Here is a 26,449-nt window from a genome sequence, read left to right as displayed (position 1 = left end):
GCACATGCCTGGGTTGCAGGCCAGGTCCCCAGCTGGGGGCGCTCAAGAGGCAAACAATTGATGCTTCTCTCCCTTTCTTTCTCCCTCCCTTACCCTCTCTCTAAAAATAAATTTTAAAAATATTTTTTAAAAAATCTCATTCATGCAAATTATTTTATGCTTATTTATAATGACTTTCTCAAGTTTTAGCTTAAATTGAAATTTTCTATTCACAAAATGAGAATAATTTGTCTCTAATACATAAAGTACTCATTTTTGTAACCCAAATAAGATAGTCACTTCTCACAAAATAAATAGTAATTTAACAGAATTAAGTTTCCTCTATTGACACTAGATGCTTGAAATTAGCAAAGATCTACACAACAGAGCACTCAATTTTGAAATTAGTTGAGAATGATCCAAAATTTCTAGTAGTAAATACGGTTTTAGCCAAAAATGAAGACAAAAGTAATGACAATTCTAGAAGAACACGTCTACTCACAAATGATTAGGTCTTATTTAGGTTTATGGAAAGCATTTAACTATATAAATCTTAAAGGGGAAAAGGGCCATATCTGAAAACAGCCCCAAGGATCAAAGTAGAACAAAGGATGGTAATAAGTAGAGTCACAGAACATACTAAAGGGGTATGTATAGTCAGTCCCACTGGAACCTGTAGAGTCACATTCTTATATACCTATAGAGAGAGATAGGAGAGACAGAAGTTAGAGACATTTAGAATGCATTCTATAAGTGAGACCACTATTTCTGTAAGTTTTTTCTTTTAAATATCTTCCAGCCACTGCTACACTATATGTAACATTATTGTTTGAATGATTCTTTTCAACATTTCACTTAATGTAACAAAATCAGACTCATTTCCCATAATAACTCTTAAATTCTTATTAGTTTTGACTTTTTCTACCTTTTACATAGAATTGAGTATATATTTTTTTTAAAATGCAGGCTATTTCTCTTCCTCTCTTTCTCCCTCCCTTCCCCTCACTGTCTAAAAAGGAAAAAAAAGCAATCCCTGTCTGGTGTGGCTCAGTAGATTGAGCGCCAGCCTGGGAATCAAAGGATTACCCGTTCACTTCCCAGTCAGGTCACATGCCTGGGTTGCAGGCTGGATAACCTGGGTGGGGGCACGCAAGAGGCAACCACACATTGATGTTTCTCTCCCTCTCTTTCTCCCTCCCTTCCCCTCTTTCTAAAAATAAATAATTAAAAAAAATTTTTAATGCAGGCTATATGCCAATGTCCCCTCAGTAATCAATATAATATGTTTCATATTTCGAATACAGAATTCTAAGTTGAAGCCTTAAAGGAAAAATATTAAAACAATAAAACTAAAGTATCCGTTTTTATTTTGCTGCTTCTCTCCCTATATAGCTTTTAAAAGTTTATTGTGCACAAATTACACAATTGAATGTGTCCTTTACTGTAAACACAGTGTCAAATCAGTTGTGATAATAACTAGCAATGCAAAAGTGCTCCAATGTTCGACTTAACTTCTATTTTCTATTTGGTTTTGAACATAAAGGGTTCAACACTTTGGGAAGTTTTATGGTTTAAAAATGGGTTTTTAAAAACATTAAAATTAGGTAATTTGAGGATATTTTTATTTTTGGCTTCTTTTTATAAATACCTGGATTATAATTTCATAGCTAAAAAACATTACCAACACAATCTGTAACAAAGTGCTATCAGAAAATTATCTTTCAAAAAACAGCATCTTAAACGAACAAGCCTTGGTGTAGAGATCACCACCTTAGTAATGGTCACCTATTTTCTGCTATGTATAAACAAGAAATGTAACACAAAGTAAATTTTAAAAATCAAACTGCCTTTTTAAAAGATTTTATTTATTTTTAGAGAGAATAAGGGAGGGAAGAAGAGGAGGAGAGAAACATCAGTGTGAGAAAGAAACATTGATTGGTTGCTTCTGTTATGCAGACCGAACCTGTAACCCAGGCATGTGCCCTGACTAGGGATTGAAGCAGCGATCTTTCGCTTTGCAGGATGATGCCCAACTGAGCCACATAGGTCAGAGCTAAAAAATACAAACTGTCGAATTATGACCTCTTATTTCAAGTTACATGGTCTTAAAGACAGTTGAATTTAAAATATTTTAACAGTAATTACTTACTTTATAGCAATGCACATTACCAATTCTTAAAATCAACAAATCATAAATAAACACTAATCATAATCTTTATTCCCATAAGAAAATCTAATGCAATTCTCCAGATGTATTTTAGGATTTGAAAAAGTTCAGGTTAACATGTGACATTGTGATTTATATAATAAGAAATAAATATTTGCTTTTCATTCCCCTTTCTTGCTCAAAGCTCCCCAAACTGTTGGAATTTAAGTGTTGACAGTGAGCATGGTGTTTCTGATGTTGATGAAGTAACTTTTGAAAGGCACCTAAGGATGAGGGCTGGTTGCCAATGGAGCCAATTATGTGATAAGAGAGTTGGAACTCTCAGTCCCACCTTCTGACCTCAAGGAAAAGGAGAGGGACTGGAGGTGTTGTAAAGACTTAACCACTTTGAGGAGAGGAAAGAAGACGACTACGTTAACTAAAGATGGTAAAAAGAAAACTAGACTTCTTATATTAAACCAGTGTTAATGAAGTATTAATACTTACCTAATTTAATAACTAAAAACAAGTTGGGAGATCAAAACTATAAAAATATCCTGAAACAGCCTAGATTTAGGTATATAATAGCGCCCTAGCCAGTGTGGCTCAGTTGGTTAGGCATCATCCTGCAAACCAAAGGGTCACTGGTTAGGGCACACGCCTGCATTTCCTGTTTGATCTCCAGTTGGGGAACGTACAGAAGGCAACCAATCGATGTTTCTCTCCTTTTCTTTCTCCCTCCCTCCTACTCTCTCTGAAAATAATAAAATCTTTAAGAAAAAAAAACAAAAAATAAAATAATCGATATAAAATAGTAATACAACTGTCTAAAAATTATCACAGTTGAAATGGCACTACTTTAAGTTTTATTTTCCTCTTTTCACTTGTTCTGTGTAATACAATGAAGTTAGCTAATTTATTTTGCTGTTTAAAAAATTTATAAGAAGTTCTAAATAAACTGAAGTTTTAACCAGATGGACATACCACTATTTTTCTTAGCCATTCCACACCTTTAAAAAGCCTATAAGCTATATTGAAGATCTAAACCAATGAGGCATGGGACTAACTAACACTCAATCTCCAGCCTCACTTTCTATGGTAGAACATAAAATTCTAATCCCTTAAATGTGACAGAAACATTATAGACTATTGGATGAGGCAGCATGATCTAAAAACATAAAATATTCACTTACTGATTTATATTTCACATTGTCCCACTGGCAAATATCCTTATTTTTCAAAGCACAAGGAGCTGCCACTTTTGATTGAGCCCAGCATTTCAAAATTGGAAACTCTGAGAAAAGTGGTAGAAGATCATATCAGAAAATCTGTATCTAGATTAGATGCTAGGCCAAGCCAATCTGTCATATTGAGATATTAGTATTCAAATATGTAGTTTAATACACAATGTACATGATTTGGATCCATCTATTACATGCTATTTTATTTTACTATCCTATTCTAAGTGAATGCCTAAGAAATTATAAAATTACAAAGACTACATGACTTCCTTTTAATTTAAACTTTTTTGAAGTAAGTATAACATATATTTAGTGCACAGAATATAAGCACACAACTCAGTAAGTTTCTAAGGGTAAACACACCCATATCAAGAGCACTCAGACTAAAAAACCAAACAATTCCAGAATCCGAGATGTTCTCTCAGGAAAGGACATTTTTTCAAACCTTACTTAGGATAAGTCAAAGGTACCATTAAGCCCTGGCTAGGTAGCTCAGTTGGTTAGAGCATCATCCTGATAAGCCATGGTTGTGGGTTTGATCACGGGTCAGGGTACATACAAGCAGCAGCCAATAAACACATAAATAAGTGGAACAACAAATTGATGTTTCTCCATCCCTCTCTTTGCTTTCCCCTCTCGCTCTAAAATCAATCAATAATTTTTTTTTTAAGGTACAACAAATAGAAACAGAAAACTAGTTTGGATGAGCAAAGCTAACACAGTTGAACACTCTATTTTCTCATCATGAAATATATGATGGCAGCAAATGCATGGATTAGAAACCTCCTATCTGCCAGTCTTCAATAACCATGCTGGTGACTTCTGCAAACATTCTAATCAGCCAAAATTTGGAGACACAAAGAACGAAAATCTGAAAGGAGTCTCTTAAATTAAAGTCTTCATTCTAGGAAAACTAAAAATGGTGAAAGCATAGTTTTCTTAAAAAATGTACTCATATCTACCCATAAAGACATAGTAAGTATACACGGAACCAAAAACTCATGGACTACACGAAGTATCCCCCCCAAACACCAATAGCTACAAGCCTTGTAAAATCAGCATGAATAAACAGAACGCAGCAAAGGGGAAATGAGGATCAATGTCTGAAAAAAGAAACACACCAGACATTACATATCTACTCATAAAAGAACACAGCACTCCCCACAGTCTTGCCAAAAGAAGCAAACCTGAATCTAATCACATCTCTGAAGCCAGCAGCCAATTTCCAAGAAATAGAGGTCAGATGAACTACATGAGAACTATCAACAAAATCCCAACTCTGAGAAAATTTTTTAAATGGACAAGACTAAATTAGTGTCTAAGAATGCCCACTTGGGTGATAAAAGTATAAAGAAATATAGGGAAGTGATTAAATGTCAGGATAGTGGGTTTAGTCTTAAAAGGAAGGAGGAGGCTATGCTGGAGACAGGATACATGGAGTTGTGGCTGGGGTGGCTGGCAAAGTTCTATTTCTTGATCTGGATGGTAGTTACAAAGATATTTGCCTTATAATAATTCACTAAACTATGTATTTGTGAAGTTTTTTAATACTGTGCTTTATTTTACAACCAAAAAGTTAAAAAGAAAGAAAGAAAAACATGCTTTATTCCTTGACTTCAGACTTGCCACCATACCTGTATTTTCAACCCTCAGAAAAGATGTGTAACCCTCACCTTGGTCACAATACATCAATAAATCAGGGTTACTGACTACAATCAAGGCTTCTCCATCTTTACTATGTGGCCGATGATAGCGGTAGTGCACTGGCAAAAGAGCTTGGAAACAACCAATACACTGTGAATCTTGTCTGGCATAAATGAGAACCTCAGATTCTTCAGATAAATAGTTGGGAGCTTCTATATTAAAATTTTCTGAAACCATCATTGCCTGTCAAAAAGAAAATAAATATTAATCCAAGAGAAAAAATGAATGAGGAAGATTTTAAAAACAAAAATAAAACCAAAAGACTGCTATACAGATGAACAGAAATGTCAAATTCATCCCCCTTAAAAACAATTCCATTCCTCATCCAACTTCAATTTTAAGAAAACACAAGACATCATGATCTGTGTTTAGTAAACAGGTTTGTTTACTAGAAGTAAAAGTAAACTAATGAAATTATACTGAGATGCAAAATTTTCCCCTAACAAAAATTATTTCTATGTAATTCCCTTATCAATCTTTGTTTAGGTGATAAAACAGATACCAAGTAAAATTTTGTGAATAAATGTAGCATTATTCAATAAGTATGCTATTGTAAAAAAAAGAAAAGAACAATTAACCCAGTACTGGCTTAAAATGATTGGTATCATTCTAGTACTTTCCGGTTCTTTAGGGAAGCAGGTAAGATGGTAGTGAGATAAAGCACTGTGGTCAGGAAGTCAAAGCAAAGATCAGCACTCCTTCTGTACTGGATATAAAAAGGTAATGGAAAAATGGTAATTATTCCTAAAAAATAATATGGTAAAAACCATTTTAAAAGTAAAAATGCATGTGGCAGAAATTAGTCCTAAACTATAATATGCACATTTGTGTATTATGTATCCATATATGCATACAGATATATTAGAAACACACACATATATACAAGTATATAGACGTTACATACAGAGTATCTTTGTGTGTCCGGATGTATTCACACATACAATTTCTTTCTAGATTCTCTATACAAAGCCCCGACATGTCCCAAGAGAAAAAAGCAGCATTAACTTCTTCCCATCACAGCAAGTCCTAATTGTTTGACAATGACACCAAGTGCTATATTTTTTCACATGTTGTTGAACCCACTGCCAAAGGTCAAAGGATTATATAATCTTATGAGTCATAATGAAACTCAAAGGTCATCAAATTAAACCACTGTCCCAATAAGAATATTTTTCTAGTATCCAGCCACTGCTTCATTACTTTCAATGGCTGAATCATTTCATTTTATCTACTGTTCAAAGGTTATTCTTTTTCTATGACTAGAAACTTGATGTTCTGGCCCATGACCAAGGACAATCACCAATTGTCCTTGCTTACAATATCTGCAATAAATCTGTTTCTCATTTCACTAAGGGTCCTTTAACATCAAAAGTCCTCAGTTATGCTGCCTCCACTACATTTTCTCCTCCCTAAAGAAATACTGAGTTCTCTCTGTTTCTTATGACATGGTTTCCAAACCATTCATCATGTAAGTTGCCTTTAGAAATACTCAGGAACAATAGCCAAAAATTGCACTACTTTGTAGCAGCCCTATTTCAGTGTAATATCCAGCTAGCTAACTAGCTATAGATAAATTCTTCTTAAAAATTAATACTTTAGCCCTGGCTGGTGTGGCTCAATGGATTGTGCACTGGCCTGTGAACCAAAGGGTCGCTGGTTCAATTCCCAGTCAGGGCACATGCCTGGGTTGCAGGCCAAGTCCCTGGTTGGGAGCATGAAAGAAACAACCATACATTAATGTTTCTCTCCCTCTCTTTCTCCCTCCCTACCCCTCTCTCTAAAAATAAATAAAGTATTTTTTTTAATTAATACTTTATTTTTAAGAGTAATTTTAGGCTTACAGAAAATACAGCATCCCTATATACCCTAAGGATTACCCTACACACTCACACAATTTTCTGTTATTGACAGGGGTGTAGTATAGCAATTTTCAACTGCTGCTGAAAATTCTTAAAACATGCACTACCTATTCAGTCAGGGGTACTGACCTCTTTTTCCATATATTGTCAAATTAAAAATGACAACAGCCAACACAACAATAGCTGTTTGGGTGAAGGAATCAAAATTATACCTTCTTTTTTATCAGATTGGTAAAAATGTAATATATTTTTTGATGTGCCACAGAACTTTAGTAATTAGTTTATATGGACCACCGCTGGTGTAATACATCTATTATAATTGATAAGCCAACACTGATACTTTTATTCTTAATTAAAGTCCATAGTTTTAAAGTTTGGGTACACAATTTTATATATTCAATAGATTTTGACAAATGTAAAATGACACGTATCCACCATTACAGTATCACACAAAATGATTTCACTGACCTGATACTCCACCTACTCATCCTTATATATTAAGTATATTTTATTGATTATGCTATTATAGTTGTCCCAATTTTTTCCCCTTTGCCCCCTTCTGCCCTGTACATCCCTTCCCTTCAGCAATTCCACCCCCCCACCCCCAGCCTTAGTTCATGTCCATGGGTCATGCATATAAGTTCTTTGGTTTCTGCATATTCTATACTATTTTTTTTTTTTAAGATTTTATTTATTTTCTTTTTAGAGAGAGGGGAAAGGAGGGAAAAGAGAGAGAGAGAAACATCAGTATGTGGTTGCCTGTTGCACACCCCCGACTGGCGATCTGGCCGCAATCAAGCCATGTACCCTGACTGAGAATTGAACAAGTGACCCTTTAGTTCACAGGCTGACACTCAATCCACTGAGCCACACCAGCCAGGGTCATTTCCTATACTATTCTTAACATCCCCATGTCTATTTTGTACCTACCAGTTATGCTTCTTGATCCCTGTACTTCTTTCCCCATTCTCTCCTTTCCCCTCCCCTGACAACACTTCATATGATCTCCATATCTATGGTTCTGTTCTTGTTCTAGTTGTTTCCTTAGTTTGTTTGTTTTTCTAGATTCATTTGTTTATAGTTATGAGTTTGTTGTCACTTTACTGTTCATAGTTTTGATTTCTTTTTCTTAAATGTGTCCCTTTAATACTTCATGTATTAAGGGTTTGGTGATGATGAACTCCTTTAGCTTTACCTTGTCTGGGAAGCACTTTATCTGCCCTTTCATTCTAAATGATAGTTTTGCTGGATAGAGTAATCTTGGTTGTAAGCCCTTGCTATTCATCACTTGGAATACTTCTTGCAAGTCCCTTCTGGCCTGCAAAGTCCCCTCTGAGAAATCAGCTAACAGTCTTACAGGAACTTCTTTGTCGGTAACTCTCATCTTTTCTCTTGCTGCTTTATGAGTTTCTCTTTATTCTGAACCTATGATGTGTCTTGGTGTGGTCCTCTTTGGGTCTAGTTTGTTTGGGACTCTGTGTGCTTCCTGAACTCTTATGTCTATTTCCTTCATCAAATTTGGGAAGTTTTCTTTATTTTTTCAAATAAGTTTTCAATTTCTTCCTCTTCTCCTTTCGGCATCCCTATGATTTGGATGTTGGCACTTTTGGAGATGTCCCGGAGTCTTCTTATTCTCTTCTTGTTTTTTTTTTTTTTTTTTTTTTTTTTTTTTTGAATTCTTGTTTCTTCATTGTGTTCTGGTTGAGTGTTTATTTCTTATGTCCAAATCATTTATTTGAATCCCAGCTTCCTTCCCTTCACTATTGGTTCCCTGTGGATATGTCCTTATTTCACTTTTTATAACCTTCACTTCTTCCTTTATTTAGTAGTTGTACTCAATAATTTCTCTGAGCACCCTGATCACAAGTGTTTTGAACTCTGTATCTGACAGGTTGACTCCCGCTGTCTCATTTATTTCTTTTCTGGGATTTTGTTCTGTTTTTACATTTGGGCCATATTTCTTTATCTCCTCAATTTTGCAGCCTCCCTGTGTTTGTTTGTGTATTAGGTAGAGCTGCTTTGACTCCCTGTCTTAGCAAATGTTAAGTTGTATGATGCAGAGCCTTAGGTATTCACAAGGGCAGGGCCACCCACTTCACCACTCTGTGGCTCCATATGTGGGGGAGGGTTCAGAGGGGACAAGGCCACTGCCTGACTACTGGAGGTTTTCTCAGCACTTGCCACATTTCCAGTCACTTCACCCACTTCCTGTTATGTGACTGGGACCCTTCTGGCTATTGCCTGGTAGTGATTTCCAGAAGGGACTGTGCAGGTTCTTTAAATGGACTCTCCTGAGAGACCAGCAGTTTCTTCCACTGCCCCAACCCCAGTGGTTTTTACAGCCAGAGGTTATGAGGATTTACTTTCCCGGCGCTGGAACCCTGGGCTGCGTGGTCTGGCCTGGGCTGGGATTGCTCACTCCCAAGTAATCCCTCCCATTTTTATCCACCACATGTTAATGTAGGACCACCTGTTCCCCTGGCTGCTATCGCCATACCACATTCTCTCCAGCCCAGCTCCCCATCTCTGCCCCTCCTACCCATCTAGATGAATATGGCTTATTTAAAACCTTCATTGTCAGACTTCCATACAGTTTGATTTTCCAGCAGTTCTGGGTGCTCTTTGTTTTGAGGTTCATTGTGATACTTATGGTTACACAGGGAAGCAAAGCGTATCTCCTTATACCTCCATCTTGAACGGAAGTCTCTCCTTCAATTTTAAATGATAGCCTTGCTGGGTGAAGTAGCCTTAGCTGTAAATCCTTGCTTTTCAACACCTTGAATATTTTACGCCACTCCCTTCTGGCCTGAAATGTTTCTCTTGCGTAATCAGATGCCAGTCTATTTTATGCTCACTTGTAGATAACAACCTGCTTTTCTATTGTGGCTTTTAGGATTCTCTCCTGGCCTTTAAGCCTTGTCATTTTAATTATGATGTGTCTTGGTGCAGGGCTCTTTGGGTTCAACTTTTTGGGGACTTTTTGGGCTTCCTGGACTTGTATGTTGTTTTTCTTCACCAGTTATGGAAGTTTTTGGTCATTATTTCTTCAAATAGGTTCTTGAGCCCTTGCTCACTCACTTCTCCTTCTGGTATTACTGTGATGCAGACAATGTTATGCTTCATGTTGCCCTAAATGTTTGTTAAGCTCTCCTGATATTTTTAAATTCTTTTTTCTTTTTTCTACTCTTCCTCGATTTTTTTCTTTGTCTTCCAAAACACTGATTTGATCCTCTGCTTCTTTCAACCTACCGTCTATTCCTTCCAGTGTATTCTTTATTTCACATAATGCATTCTTTATTTCTGACTGGTCCTTTTTTATGATTTCTATGTCTTTTTACATGCTGTTGAGTATCCTTATAATCATTATTCTAAACTTTCTTTCTGATAAATTGCTTGCCAGAATTTTATCTAGTTCTTCTGGAGAATTCTCTGTTCTTTCATTTGGGGTCTGTTTCTTTTGTCTTCACATTTTGGCTTCTTCTTTGTATTTTCCACCTTAGTTGTTAAACTAATCAGCCACCAAACTGCTCACTTGTTAATCTAATCTAGCAGTAACCAGCAGTCAGGCTTAAGAACCACATGCGCAGAGCAATTCCTATGGGCAGGGCTATTGCTTACCCTGAGGCTAATCCCACTTGGAGAGGAGAATTGTGCCTGAGAAAGATGGCTTTGGCCATATGGGGAATGACTCAGCACAGGGATTCTGGCAGCTGTTCCTTCAGTTTTCTCCCCAGAGTCACCAGCCCCAGATTCTCCTCAAGCATCTCTAGTTCATTCTGCCCTCCCTCTGCCAGAGCTCAGGGTAAGTGGCTGCAAATGAAATTGTGTGTGTTGGCCTTTTAAGAGGCTCTGTGTATCTCCAGCCATCTCTCCCTGGCAGACAGACACCCTGATGCTTTCCACAACTAGATGCTCTGGTGCTGTAGGTTAGGGAGCTCAGCTTGGGGTTTAGATCTCACACTTCTCAGGGGGCACCCCCTCACCAGCCACTGAAATATCCCTCTGGAACTTCAGCTGCTGTCTATGGGAGCTAAGCCAGCCCTCTCACACCTTCTCTGCACTGCCTACCAGTCTTCTTGTGGTCAAGTGGTTTCTTCTGTCTATCCTTGGTTATAAGGTTTCTCTCCAGCTAATGTTCATTGTTTATTCTGGATGATTTCTCCACAATTTAGTTGTAGTTCCAGATTGGTCCTGGGAGGAGGTTCGTGTAGCTTCCACGTACTCCTCTGCCACCTTGGATCTGATTTCTTCTTTTGATTTCTTGAGTGCAGATTCTGTTCGAACTGATGACTGAACCGAGGTAAGCAAAGTTTTAACAGTTTCAATATCTTCACTGTCTGTGTTAACATTGTGTATTTCTTCTGTAGTCATGACTTCTGTCTTCTTGATGTTGAAATGCTGACCTGCTTTAGCCCCAATATATAAATGGACAAAATTATCAAAGTGGATAAACAATATAGCTAATAAATAGAGGAGTCAAAATTTAAAACCAGGTCAAACTGACTCCCTTATTGAATTAGGCTAAACAATATAAAATAGACAATGTTTGACTAGTTGAAGATTAAACATAGTAAGAACTGACATAAAGTATATTCCTGATTGTGCTATTTTGAATTTATGATGGTACTATGAGCTTCAATTTTTCTGAGTTGTTTTGTTAAAATCTTTATTATTTATTTTTCCATATATAGAGAAAAATATGGTAACTACCCCAAAATTGAGAATTTTTAAAATATGAATTTCAACTGAACTATAATAAAAATGAGGCAGGTAGAAATAGAAATCTTGACTGCAGAGAGGGCTGTGTTGGTCAAGGATTATTTGGTGATGGGTCAAAAAAAATTTATTTTGGGTATCTTAATTTCAAAAATCAGCCTTATAAGGGGTTTCTTTCCAGGTGATGAAAATATTCTAGAGTTAGATAATAGTGAAAGCTGCACAACTTTATGAATATACTAAAAACTACTGAATTGTACATTTGAAAAGGATTTTATGTTGTATGAATTATAACTCAATTTTTTAAATAAGGATAATTTTTTTAAATGAACCTCAAGAAACCTAAATCCATTTTAAACCAACATCAATTAAGAACCAGCAGATACTAATCCACAGACAACAATCTGAGGTCTTGGAGCTGACTTAGGCATTTCAGGTATGAGTTTCTTTGAAACCTAGTTATAATAGGGGGGAAAAATTATATATAAGTTGGTACATCAATTGACAGATGATAAAAAATTCAGACAGTGGAGGTATGGATATCACTTTAGACTTAAAACAACAGAAAAACATTTTTGGAAATCGTAACTCGACAATCAAAAGGGATCTGGGCAATGACTGGATGCTAGAAAATCTCCCTAACACGTGACAAACCATCAATGCAATCCCCAAAAGTACAGTGACTATATGCTGATCTGCAAAAATTATAATTCATTATTCCATTTTCACCACAGATCAAACAACAGCAATAGCATGTTACCAAGAAATTGAAATTATGCATCAAAAATTAATCCTAAAGCAAAAAAAAAAAAAGAAAAATCCTAAAGCAAATGCATTGGTTAACAGACATAGACCTACACATTTTCATGACAACACTCAACTACATGTATCGCAAAATGACCACAGCAAAGTTAAATGAATTAAACTATAAAATTACCACATTTATAACATTTGCCAAATCTCTCTCTCATGGACTAGAGCTCTAAGGAAAAAAAAAAAAAAAGCCCAATTAATACAAAGTAACTGGTGCATTTGAACTTACACATAAAATCTAGAAATGTAAAGCTTTATAAAAATGAAATATATAATACTTTTCCGACATTGGGATGTTAATTCTTGGACATTAATTTAAAGTAGGAGAGTATATCTGGTCCCTGTTCTCCAAGTTGGGCATGGCAGAAATCCTAATACTACACGTTTTGATTGAGTAAAACTTTTGATTTCAAAAACAGCCATTTCCATTTTAACCACAAAACAGTCATTTCCGATGTTTGAATCTAATATAATGCTGTTTTCAAAGAATGTGAAAGATTTTGATTAAATGTATCTGTCTAGCCCTGGATGGTATGGCTCAGTGGACTGAGCATCAGCCTGGGGCCTGAAGGGCTCCTGGTTCAACTCCCAGTCAGGGCACATGCCTGGATTGCAGGCCATGTCCCAGTTGGCGACATGCGAGAGGCAATTGATCAATATTTCTCTCCCTCTCTTTCTCCCTCCCTTCCCCTCTCTAAAAATAAATAAATAAAATCTTTTTTAAAAATAAATAAATATATCTAATAGACCTACCTATAAATGAAATGAGGTTGCTCACAAACCATCACAAGCTCTTTATAAAACATTTTGTTGCCACATCTCCCATTTGATTTAGACCCACTGTTCTATTTGCTACAGCCAAAAATTTTGACTCATGGAACAGTCAAGATCTCAAGCCAAATATATAAATATCAACCTATATATAAATCTCTTATTTTCAGTTAAATTAATCATATAATACCACTTCTCATGATAAAGTTTCCCTGCACAAAGAATTGAGCCACAGTCTCAACTCAGCTAGGCAGAAGGAAATAGCATCTAATAGATCAAGAAATCAACTTCCTATGATCTATATGTCATAAATGAGAGATCTATTTTTCTAAAAATTACCAAAATAAAAAGTAAATTCAGTTAAAAGCCTTATAATTTGGGATTAGAAGATTAGGAAGAAGAAAAAAGAAATCAAGAAAAGGAGAGTTATCAATCAATCTATAGTGGCACCTGTTACCCACTCAATTATCTTGTTACAGTCAACCAGCATATACCCCCATCTCATCCCAACCAAAGGTGAGGGCATGTGACCTCTTTCTGGGTACTTCTATGCAAAAAATTTCATTTTCTTAAAACACGGTAGACAATTTTATTATGTAGATCTAAATGTAATTCCAACACGTCACTACAAGCCAAAAAACTGCATTTAAATTCAAAACTTATTATTTAAAATTTCAAAAGCCTCATTCAGAATTCATGACTCAGTGAAAAAAAGAAACAAATGAGAAAATAAGCAATGAGGTCTTTCCACACGTGTATGTGTATCTAAACTGGTATATATGTGAACATGTGTATCAAAACTGCCATATACACAAAACACAGGAAAAACCTTGACGAGTGGAAATTAAGAGAGGTGGAAGCTTATCATTGTATACCTTTTTATACCTCCTGAATTTTGAACCATGAAAATTACCTATTCAAAAAGAAATTTAACAAAAGTGGGTGAAGAAATTGGTCTAAAACAGAATGAGAAATGGCCATCATGAATGCCTCCAAGTGTATCTATATTTTGTCCTTTTAAAATTCACATATAGACTATACTCTTATGAACAAGACAGTGTTTCCCAGAACTTCTTAATAGGAATCACATGAGTCATTTAAAATAGATTTTGGGGACCAATCTAGACCTACTAAATTAAGATTTCCCAGGAAGACAATAAACTGCAGAAAAAGTACCTCCAGATGCTTCTTATCAGAGAAACCCTTAACTAAGGAGAAGATTTGTTTCCGGAAAGAGCAACAACTTTGCAATTAGACAGCCCTGGATTCATATCTTGGCTCTTCTTTCATTTACCTCTATGACCCTGGATAAGCCTGGTCTCTGTGCTTCAATATCCTTATCTATAAAATGGAGATAATACTTCCAGGGTTTTTACAAAGATTCATCTATGTAAAGGGTGTGGGACAAACTTTTTCTTCAATGCTTAATTTTACCTTGCTTCTTTAAAAAAAAGAAGAAATCTGGCATACAATAAATATTAATTTCCTTTCCTCTCATACTCAAATTATACAGATGTTGGGGTATGTCTCTCAATTTAACAAAGTTGCTATTGAAGCAGAATTTATTAATCATTACTCTTCTTAAACATAGATATAATTTTTCTATTCAATAAATAAGGACCTATCCTGCCAAAAAGCATTTAATTAGCTCAGTTTAGTAGACTACTACTGACAAGTACAAATATCATCCACTTGTTAAAGAAACTCCTATACAAACTAAAAAATATTACACTTTTACAAAATTAATAAAAAATACTACAATGTTTTCTTGCATACTAGTTTGCCTTAATCTAAACTATAGCATCCCTAAAACAAAAAACAAACAAACAAAAAAAAACCTCTCCAAAACAATCCTCTAATAGTTGTACCTCTGTTATGTTTCTTTCTTGTAATGAAGCCAACTCATATGGATCCACAAAAAGTCCTGTCGGGATGTAATGTTTAATTAAGAGTCGGCAGGCATGTAAATCCTCAATGCTTTCTCCAAATTTCACTTTTATTAAAAGGTCTCTGTAAGACAAACACGTTTAAAGTAAATATCTTCATTCCATTGTTAATGAGATAGCATAACACTACATTCAAATGAGTAGAAACACTGTATTTCAAAGATTATAAAAATTATAAAGTCAAACGAAACATTTATATCATGTCAGAACCATCCATTAGATCTTTCATACACTGATGTCATAAGCCACAGTATTACATTAGTGCAGCGATTTTTAACCAGTGTGCCACAAGAGGCACACTGCTGCGCTGAAAGAATTTTTAAAACATGCAATACCTGACTTTTTTTTTAAGTCAGGGACACTGACCTCTTTTCCCTTAGATAGTCAAATAAAAAAACAGCCAGGACAACAATAGACATCCATTGTGAATAAATCAAAATTATACCTATTTTTAATCAGATCTGCAGTGTACTGCTGAATTTTAGTAATTAATTTATATGTGCCACAAAATGAAGGAGGCTGAAAATTGTAATAGTAGTATGAAATCAGACAATGGTCAACAGAAAGTGACAGAGTCTAAAAACAGTCACACACGTATTTTCTTTATTTTTAAAGATTTTATTATTTTTAGAGAGAGGGGAACGGAGGGAGAAAGAGAAGAAGAGAAACATCAATGTGAGGGAGAAACATTGATTGGTTGTTTCTCAAGGTGCCCCAACCAGGAACCAGGGACCGAACCTGCAACCCAGGCATGTACCCTGACCACGTCCACAACCTTTTGGTTCGTGGGACGATGCCCAATCGAACCACATCAGTCAGGGCTAGACACACACATTTGCAGTAAAGGTGCCAATATAATTCGATGGGGAAAGGACAGTCTTTTCAAAAAACAACATTGAAACAACTGGATATCTATACTGAAAATAAAAAAAACCTTGACCTCCACTTCATACCATATACAAAAATTAATTTGAAATAAATTATAAGCTTAAATGTATAACTGTCCCAGCTTTCTGTCTGGAGGCATATTTTGGACCAAATACATGAAATGAGATCCAAAGCACACTATAACAGTTTTGCTTAGGTGAGAAAACAGATATAAAAGTTAAAAAAGAGCTGAAGTGGCTGGAAGTCACAGCACTAAGTTCCAGGAAGGAAGAAACTATATAGGAAGAGCTCTAGAAATCTGAACTGGGGTGTCCTCTTGAGTTTTTGTTGAATATTAAGATATGCACAAGTAAGGCATAACTCCAAAAGATAGGCAAAGAATGACCAGAGAACTAAAAGATGAGAAATTCTAAAATTTCACACAAGGTAAGGAGACATTTGCATTCCAACCAACCAAAACATAGAAATCCCAATAGGGACCCCAACCAAAGCTTTCAGTTGAAATCCCATAGGGTAAAGCCTTAGTAGCTAAATTAGCCTTGCAGTAATAAATGGCCACTTATAAATCCAGACCTATACAAAAAAGGTTAAAAGGATCAAGTTTATAAGCAAGTAACTTAAAACTACTAACAGCCCTGACTGATGTGGCTCAGTTGATTGGGCATTGTTCCACAAAGCAAAGGGTTGCTGGTTCAATTCCTGGTTGGGGCACATGCCTGGGTTGCAGGTTCAATCCCCAGTCAGGTGTGTATGAGAGGCAACTCATTTATGTTTCTCTCTCACATCGATGTCTCTCTCCTCTCTTTCTCCCTCCCTTCCCCTCTCTCTAAAAATAAATGAGTAGAATCTTTAAAATAATACCTAAAAAGACAGCAAGGTAAAATGCTGTGGAAAAGTTAAGGGAAGGTTTAAAAAAAAATTGCTGACACCCTTTAAAAGAAGATATGATCCACACACTCAAAAATGTTTATATCTACAACATTCACAATATTCAGCATCCAATCAAGTTCCTAAATATGCTAAGAAGCATGGAAATGGGACCAATAATGAAGAAAAAAATCATTCAAAAAAACAGAAGTAGAAATGACAGAGTGACAAAAATAGTAAAAGATATTAAGTCATTATAAATATACCTAACATGTTCAAGGATTTAAAGACAAACATGAACATTATGGGAGAAAGTATATATATATATATATATATATATATATATATATATATATATATATATATATATATACACATATATAGAACTGAATGCAACTTCACAGGATGACAAAGACAATTTCTGAAATAAAAACTATCCAGATGTGATTAAAAGCAATTAAGACACTGCAGAAGAAAAGATCAATGACAGCAACAGAAACTATACAAGCTGGCCCTGGCTGGTGTGGCACAGTGGATTGAGCGCCAGCCTATGAACCAAAATGTCACTGCTTTAATTCCCAGTTAGGGCACATGCCTGGGTTGCAGGCCATGTCCCCAGTTGGGTGTTTCTCTCCCTCTCTTCCCCACTCTCTAAAAACAAATAAAATCTTTTAAAAAAAGAAATAAATAAACTATACAAAATGAGGCATGCTGAGGAAAAAAGAATGAAGATAGGAAAAGAAACAATTTTAGAGATCTTTCAACAATCTCAAGTAGAGAATATTGAGAGGGAGGGGGAGGGTAGGGGAGGGAGAAGGAGAGAGGAAGGGAGAGGGAGAGGGAGAAAGGAGAATGTACCAGAAAGAAAATCTAAAGATGATGTAATGGCTGAAATTTTTCTGATTTTCATGAAAACTCTAAATTAGTAAATCCAGGAAGCTCAACAAATACCAAGCAGGATAAACACACACACACACCCATTCCAAGACATACTATCATCTAGTGACTGAAAAATATATTTTTAAGCAATCAGAGGAAAAAGGAACATTATGAGAGTAACAAAGACAAGAACACACCAGACAACAATGGAATGATGTATATAAAGTATTAAAATAAAAGTAGCTGTCAATTTAGAATTATATATCCAGGAGGGAAATCCTTCAGAAATAAAGATTAAGGCAAACACAAACTAACAGAATTTGTCACTGTGATAAATGGTAAAGGAAGTTCTTCAGGCAGAAAAAAAAAATCAGATGGAAATTTAAATCGACAAAAAAGACAGAAGAACAAATGGTAATGTGTAGGTAAATATAAAAACACGGCTTTCATTTTTTTTTAAATATTTTATTTATTTTTAGAGAGAGGGGAAGGGAGGGAGAAAGAAAGGGAGAGAAACATCAATTGGCTGCCTCTCATGCGCCCCCAGCTGGGGACCTGGCCTGCAACCCAGACATGTGCCCTGACTGGGAATCGAACCTGTGACCCTTTGGTTCACAGACCAGTACTCAGTTCACCGAGCCACACCAGCCAGGGCCACTGTTCTCATTTTTTAATTGCTTGAAAATACAACTGATAAACTGGAACCCTTGTGCATTGTTGATGAGAATGTAAAATGGTGCAGCCACCACTGAAAACAGTATGACAATTCCACAAAAAATTAATATAAATGAAACTTAAGGGCATTATGGTAAGTGAAATAATTCAGTCACAAATACTATATAATTCCACTTATATGAGATACCTAGAATAGTGAAATTCATGGAGATAGAAAATGGAATGGAGGTTGTCAGAGGCTGAGAGAAGGGGAGAATAGAGAGTTAATGTTTTAGAGTACGGAGTTTCAGTTTTGCAAGGTAAAGAGTTCTATAGATGGATTGTGGTGATGGTAACACAATAGTGTAAATGTTCTTAATTCCACTGAAGTGTGCAATTTTAAAAATTTAAGATATCTTTTTATTATTGGTATTTTACCACAATTAAAATAAATAATAATGTAAAAAATATGACTTTTCAAAACAAACATAATAACAATATTTGGTGGGATTTACAAAATAAGTAAAATGTAAAGTTAATAAATGTATGGAAACAACAGCACAAAGGAAAGAAGGAAACAAATTATTCTGATGTAAGAGTCATACATTATTCATGGTGTAAAATAATAGTATTTGAAGGTAGACTGCGGTAAGTTAAAACTGCACACTGTAAACCCTAAAGCAATCAATTAAAAAAAGAAGAAGCACAGTTAATAAGCCAAAAGTGGAGATAAATGAGATGCTTAAAAACACTAATTGTATCCAAAATAAGATTTTAAAAAAGAGGAAAGATTAGATGGGGCAAATAGAAAAAAAAGTAGCAAAATGGATAAACTTAAGCCAACCCAACCAAACCAGTATTTACTAAAAGTAAAGGGTTAATCACTTAAATTAGAATGTAGAGATTGAGAGATTACATAAAATAGCTACATTTTTATTCAATGTTGTATCAGAGATACTAGCCAGGTCAAAGAGGGAATAAAAAGATATAAAAAGTGTAGATTGTCTTTATTTGCAAATCCATGATCATCACTGTAGAACAGCCTAAGGAGTCTACAAAAAAGCTATAGGCATTGATAAGTGATTTCACAAACAATCGGGATACCATATCACCATATAATCAACTATTTCTATTAGCAACAAACAAATGTAAATGGAAATTTAATGTAAAGAATTATGAAATATTTAGGGATAAATTTAACAAAATATGTGAAAGACATAGATAGACTCTGTAAGTTACAATATCGTTAAGATTAAACTGATAAAACCTAAATAAATGACGATGCCATAATCATGCATTGGAACACTCAATACTCACATATCAGTTCTCTACAAATTGATCTGGGGTTTCAACAGAATCCCAAACAACATTTCATGAAGCTTTTTTGAAGAAATCTACAAGTTGATTCCAAAAGTTATATAGAAATGCTATAACATTTCTCTGATGTACCTATCTAGTAGCTCAATAAAGAAAACAAATTTGTAATAAATGCATGCTAATTTCCAGAGACCCCCATTTCCTCATGTGTGCACAAACCAACTTTTTAATAATTTGGTCTAGAATTCTGCTCAGAATCTACATCAATTAACTCCCATATTACCCAAAGATTACAAACAGAAGTTCAGCAATCATTTAAGCAAGTTCTCCTACTGCATTGAGATACAGATATAGTTCATCAGAGAGGGGAGACCCTGAACTCATTTACAGTAGTAAGGCCATTTTGTAAATTCCCTTACATATTCTGCATTTCAGTTTCCTATTACCAACACTTGCTTGACCCTTTCCAAAGTGGAAGTAATTCTTTTTGACCAAGAAGACAGAAATAAGAGGAGCTATCAAGTTTTATTTTCTTTAATCTGTTATTGTGTTCTCATCCACCCTAGTAGCAAGGCTATACCTGCTCTACACATAACTAAAAAGCCTTTTTTAAAACAATGCTTAATGGCATATTCTGAGGGTCTCAAATAACAGATTTCTAGTTTCTGAAGCTATTCTTGTCAGCTCTGTCATTGCTCATACTTGGTTTTATGTCTTGCTTTTTATCTGCAATACTTATGTCTGGACAGCTACTTTTACCCTCTCAATAGTCTCTCCAGGCACTTCTTTCTTCCTTATTAGAATCATTTATGATTAATTATCATCTTTACATTATTTATTTTCTCCCGATCCTCTTGAGAATACATCCCAATTACTTTAAAGAGAAAAGCTATACACTTGCCATAATTACCCTGACATTGCTTAAAATGTTCCAGGAACTCTGTCAAAAAACTCCTTTCAGAAATAACTTCCCTCCCAAAGTCAGTTTTATTACTTTATAGTCACATCTCCTCTTTGATGGGAACTGTATTGCCCCACTTGATCACCTCTCTCAGTATTAATAGTAATAGCTAACATTTCCTAGGTATGTACTATGTGACAAGAACTACATTAAAGGGCTTTCCATATATTCTCTGATTTAGTTCTCACAACCCTAATGAGGAACTACTATCATCACCCAGTTTTACTGATAAGGCAGTAAAGACTCAAGTAACTTAAGGCCACAGATACTAAATAATAGAGCTACATTTCGAGCCCAAATATGGCCGAGTTAAAAAAGAAAAAAACCACGACCACCCAAGTTCTTTCCACAATACCTCCTGGTCATTCACATGTAGGCTAACTTCGAAGAGTGAGGAGAGTGAGATATTTTAGCTTAACGTGGCTTATAAAGTGAAGTTATTTTAAAAATAAATATTATCAGGCCCTGGTTGGGTAGTTCAGTTGGTTGGAGCATTGTCCCCTACACCAAAAGGTTTCGGGTTTGATACCTGGTGCAGGAGGCAACCAATCGATGTTTCACTCTCACATCGATGTTTCTTGTCCCCCACTTCTTCTCTTTGTAAAATCAATAAACACATCCTCGGGTGAGGATAAACAAATAAATAAATCAATGTATCAGAATTTTTAAATCAGATGCTAGAGAATCATATCAAAGTAATCACCTTGAGAAGCTTTAAAGTTTGTGAAATTTCCTTATAGAGCAGTTTCTACAACTTTTTACCAGTCTTTTAAATATCTTCAATCTGGCAAATATTCACTTTTTAGGATAATTTGTATTTTGGAAAGAGCTTGGTCATTTGGAACCAAGTCTTGAAAATCACAAATAGTGATTTAGGGTGGTATACAACTTGAGAACATAGCTTTGGAGCATGATAGTCCTAAATTGGAGCCAGATCTGGCTCTACCACTCTACCCACTATCCAATTATTTAAATTCTCTGAGCCCTAGATACTTAATCTGAAAAACAAGAAAGGTATCTATCTCACAAGCATTGTGAAGATTAAACAGAATATCATATATATAACTTCTAAATATATGGTAAATAATAAACATGTTTTCTCTTCTTTTCCACTGTTATTTTAATCATTATTTCAAACTGTAACCACATATCATAAATCTGTCACTTATAACTGGAAGAAAACAAATGACTGACACCTCCAGTTCCTTTGCCTCTCCCCGACCCCGCCCCACCCCTTCTGCAGCTGCCTGGGAGATAACAGGTGCTTCAAACTGAAAATAAACTAAACCACGTTCTGCTTTGATCAGCCCGTCGCACCCACAGCTGCCAGATAGCCAAACAGCCGGCAAAGCTCAAAAAAACCCTTTTTTCTTCCCCCTATAAAGCAAACCCCATCTCCCCTAGAAGTTAAGAGTCCTGACCGCCTGTGGCAGGGCTCCATCCCCGCTTGCTGATTCTCCCAATAAACTTTTATTATCCTGCTCGCTGTGTCTTAATGGCATTCTGAGCAACTCCGTTCTTAGTGATTTTTTTTCAGTTCATCCATTTTTCAACTACTGATTTTTTTGTCCTCTAAATTATATGAAACAGTACTTTGATGCAAGTAGAAGTCAATAGGTAGTTTACCTGTGGAAACCATCTTTCAAAACTTCTTGCCGCAAAATAATTTCAGAGCAAGTGGCCCTTACGCCTGTAAGAACCAAAAGAGTTTTTTTGTTTAAATTTTTTATTTTATTTTTTAAGATTTATTTATTTTTAGAGAGAGGAGAAGGGAGGGAGAAAGAGAGGGAGAGAAACATCAATGTGTGGTTGCCTCTCATGCGCCCCCACTGGGGACCTGGCCTGTGCCCTGACTACGAACCAAACCAGCGACCCTTTGGTTTGCAGGCCGGTGTTTAATCCATTGAGACACACCAGCCAGAGCAAGAATTTTTAAATAAAACAAGCACTCAATGAACGAACACTTAAATAATTAGAAAATAATTGTCTTATCAAGTTTCACTTGACTGGAAAAATATGACCACATCAAAATAAAACAAAAACTTTTAAAACTTAAGTTGAGTTACATATTAATGTATTTCTAGTATAACATGGAGGTTAAGAATATTGACTTTGGAGTTATTGCCTATCTTTAAATCCCAGTCTGTCACTTAATAGCTGTGTGACTTTAGGCAACATAGTTTACTGCTCTGCTAGTTGTCATGAGAATTTAATATATGGAGAAGTACTTAGAACAGGTTCAACCACAGTTTAGGTGATCCAAGGACACCAAAACACACACACACCCTCCCCCCAAATATGACTAAAAAAGAGCCAGATAATCTGTTTTAATCCTGATGCACTGGAACTGTATATCAGATTCATACTGGCAACTTCTGTATTCTAACATCTAGACCTATAAAACTGAAAACACAGTATCTTATGTTTTATGGAGATCTTGGGAGGGTTTTAAAAAACAAAAACAAAAACTGGAGTCTTTCCAAGTGTTCCTCTATAAACTTAGAATAACCAGAAATCTCATTATATAGATTCCGTGCAGAATTCAGACATTAAAACTATTACTTAATTGTCAGCATCATACAATTAAAAATTCAATTACTAATGATCAGATCACCAACTTTGCAGGGCATCTTGCTACATAATTTTACTCCATTTTCAAAAGCTGACAGTGTATAGGAAGAACATTAAAACAAACACACTAAAAACCATATTGTATTCTATGTTGCTGACTCCATTAGATATATTCCTGAAAATACGCATGAAAAAAAATGACATGGAAATGAAAACGTCTGAAATATGCAAGTGAAGGAAGGGAAAAAGTATGGAAAAATAACATCTATTAAATAATATCCACATGACAGATCCTATACTTGGGGCTTTCAAAGGAGTTTTAACTTTCACAACCTAGCAAAATAGGCAGGCAAAATTATTGCCATTTGTACAAAGGAGGAAACTGAATTATAAACAGTTACTAACTAGCTCTGGGTCTTACAAATAAGTGACTGATTAAAAGCCAGATTTGCTTGAAAGCCTTATTTGCTGTGGAAAAGCATATATAGTCTTTTCCCAAACAAATAACTTAGGGTATCTCTTGTACCAATCCAGAAGTTTCTTCATCATGTTTAATTTTAATTGGGGGTCTGGGGGTGGGTACTAAGAGTTTTTAAATACCAATATATTAAATTAGAAAAAAAGATCAAACTTAAAGGTTTAAATTCTATTGGAATACACACTGAAGAGTAGTAAATCACATTCATCTGGGAATGGTAGAAAGGCTAATTTATGTACAGCAAATACTAGACAACTTATTATTTTTAAGGCAAAAGTACCATTTTCAAAATGAATTTTTGGCACCTGAATTCACCTTCAATATTTTTTCTCTTAAGTATTACTTTATTTGGTTATTGTGGTTGGTTTGTACTCCCTCTGGAAATTGACCCCTTTCTAATCATAAAATGCCAGTGTAGGAAGAGTTTAGAGATTACCAAGTCCAATGGTTTAAAAAAATCTTTTTGGCCTCAGTCTTTTGAAAACATAATATATAAACACACAAAAGCAGGACTGCATTGATTGACAGACCCTACCTAGCCTACTATGCTCATTTTCCAGATGGAGAAACTCACGTGGTTTTTTTGACTTCCCTTTCCCTATCAAAGTGGTAACTTTTTTCTAATTACCACTGCAGGAAGCCGTCTCCCCTACCACAGTGAAGCTCCACGAGGGCTGGACCCACAACACCTAGTATAGCACTGCAGCCCACGGGCTGGGGCCCAAAGAAATCAATCAACTTTCTTGCCTAGACGGGAGTGATAAAGAAACCCCAGCCCCAAAGTTAAGTATAGGAAATGGAGTAGCCAAAGACTTTACCCGCAAGACCCATGAACATGGGCAATGGGGAGAGGATTACCTGAGGGAGTGAGGGGTGCTGGGCGGAGGGGGGCAAAAGGCGGAAAATTGGGACAACCATAATAAGATAATCAATTAAATACAATGTAAAAATAAATGAATAAATAAGAAATAAACACCCCGAGATGAATGAAAAAAAATTTTTTAAGTATTTGTAAGACAAAACTAGTCATCCTCTCCTTCCCCCGCCCTCAACGTCTCTGTATTCTGGATTGGGATTCTCACACCTCAAGGGGCACGGAGGCCTTGCTGACCCCTTCGCGATACGAAGCTTCCGGGATCCCAAGACATTTCAAGGCTGTGTGTACTTCCTTCACAATCCTTTAGTAACAGTGGCGAGTCCCGCCTCCAAACAATAGAGCCCGACTCTCCAGAGTCCACAGAGTTGTGTGGGGGGCGGGGTGGAGAGAGAGAAAAGAAGAGGTACGTGGACTTCGTTTTTAACCTCCGCCAGCTCACCACAGCTCTAGCGTCGCGCGCTGCGTTACAGAGAAGTATCTTTGCAAACGAGGTGCTGCCCGCCCCCATTCCCGCAGCCACGCCCCTGCCTTTACCCGCGTCGGTAGGTGCAACTTGGAGGGCCGTAGCGGACGTGCAGGTGAGCCCAGCCGACGCCCAGAGGAGCAGCCAAGCCATCAATCGGAGGACCATGACCACTGCCGGGGCAGCCAGGACGCCGAAGAACGCGCGCCGTAGAGGTGAACTCCTGGATGAAATGCGGACGGAGGGGCCTGCATAAACTTCACGCCTCTCCTAGAGCGCGCTGCCAAGGAGTTAGCGACTGGGATGGAAGCCTACGTGCGGGCAAGCCTCTGGTCCCCGCATGCTTTTGGTCCCGCCGTTCCCTCCAACTTCCCGCCCTCTTCGCAGTCCCGGCGCCCGGAAGTTCCAGCCTCCGGACCCTTGGTTCGCTCTCTCGAGGCCCTGCCCCTTACCCTCCCAGTTGGGGGCGGGGCAAGGAGAGGCGCAAGCGCAGTGAATGGACCAGGACTGTTTCTGTGGGAACCGCTCCTTGGGCCCCCCCGCCGGAGCTTGGCCTGGATGTGCTTCCTGGGGAGGTGGCTCGCCCAAGCTGTTGGCCTTGACCACCACTTCCAGGTACTGTAGATTCGGGCCTCCTGCCGGGGAGTTTACCCCACAGTCATGTCTGAGGATCTGTGGCTCTCGCCTCTTCCTGCAGCGCTAGGCTCCGCCGGCCTCAAACTGGAGTCAGTGCCTCAAACTCGAGTCAAGTGCTTCCATGTGCAGTGCATTTGGGTGGAAACAACCGCCTCACGGAGGTTTTAATGACGGCATACCGGAGAAAATGCATTTTCTGTACTTCTTCTGTAAGGGTAAAACAGCCTTTCACTAGTGGAGACGTGAGTAGGGAGAGGATCGTCTACCCGTTGCAAAATCCGTACACTGTCGAGCGTGCTTGGCTAGATTGTGGCAGTCACTGATGTGAGAGGGCGGCGGGGTGGGGGTGGGGGTGGGGTGGGTATTACTGTCTAGGAAGATGGGTCCGCCTGACCTCACGAATTGAATAAGTAAGACGAGAGAGTATTCGTTTCAGATTAGAGCAAACCAGAGGGCTATAGGACCAATGTCTCAAAGAAGAAAGATATCATTAGATAATAAAACTAAAAATAGCAGTATATCCTGCGAGTCAAGTGTCCCTGGTTCGATTCCCAGTCAGGGCACATGGCTAGGTTGCACGGCAGGTCCCCAGTTGGGGGCGCGAGTGAGAGGCAACCACACAGTGATGTTTCTCTCCCTCTCGTTCTCCTTTCCCCTCTCTCTAATAAAATAAAATAAATAAA

General features: G+C 36.9%; 1 protein-coding gene across 2 annotated transcripts; it reads right to left on the bottom strand.

Annotated features, from left to right (window-relative positions):
• Nucleotides 1–362: 362 nt before the first annotated feature.
• Nucleotides 363–25,542, bottom strand: PIGX (phosphatidylinositol glycan anchor biosynthesis class X). Of its 2 annotated transcripts, XM_090266252.1 has the most exons (6): nt 25,202–25,542; nt 22,368–22,431; nt 15,098–15,239; nt 5,040–5,253; nt 3,319–3,419; nt 363–676 (listed from the first exon to the last, which is right to left on the bottom strand). In XM_090266252.1, the coding sequence occupies exons 1-6, from the start codon at nt 25,296–25,298 to the stop codon at nt 533–535; spliced, it is 762 nt and encodes a 253-aa protein (XP_090122378.1). In that variant the 5' UTR covers nt 25,299–25,542; the 3' UTR covers nt 363–532. The 2 variants fall into 2 exon arrangements, with proteins under 2 accessions (XP_090122378.1, XP_090122386.1); XM_090266260.1 differs by lacking the exon at nt 22,368–22,431 and having other exon boundaries at nt 25,202–25,257.
• Nucleotides 25,543–26,449: the final 907 nt, after the last annotated feature.

The sequence above is a fragment of the Furipterus horrens genome, unplaced genomic scaffold (assembly GCF_987537825.1).
Source record: "Furipterus horrens unplaced genomic scaffold, mFurHor1.1.pri manual_scaffold_1, whole genome shotgun sequence".
NCBI classification, from domain to species: domain Eukaryota; kingdom Metazoa; phylum Chordata; class Mammalia; order Chiroptera; family Furipteridae; genus Furipterus; species Furipterus horrens.
The sequence above is the reverse complement of the archived record's forward strand: the minus strand, read 5'-3'. Positions and strand labels throughout refer to the sequence as shown.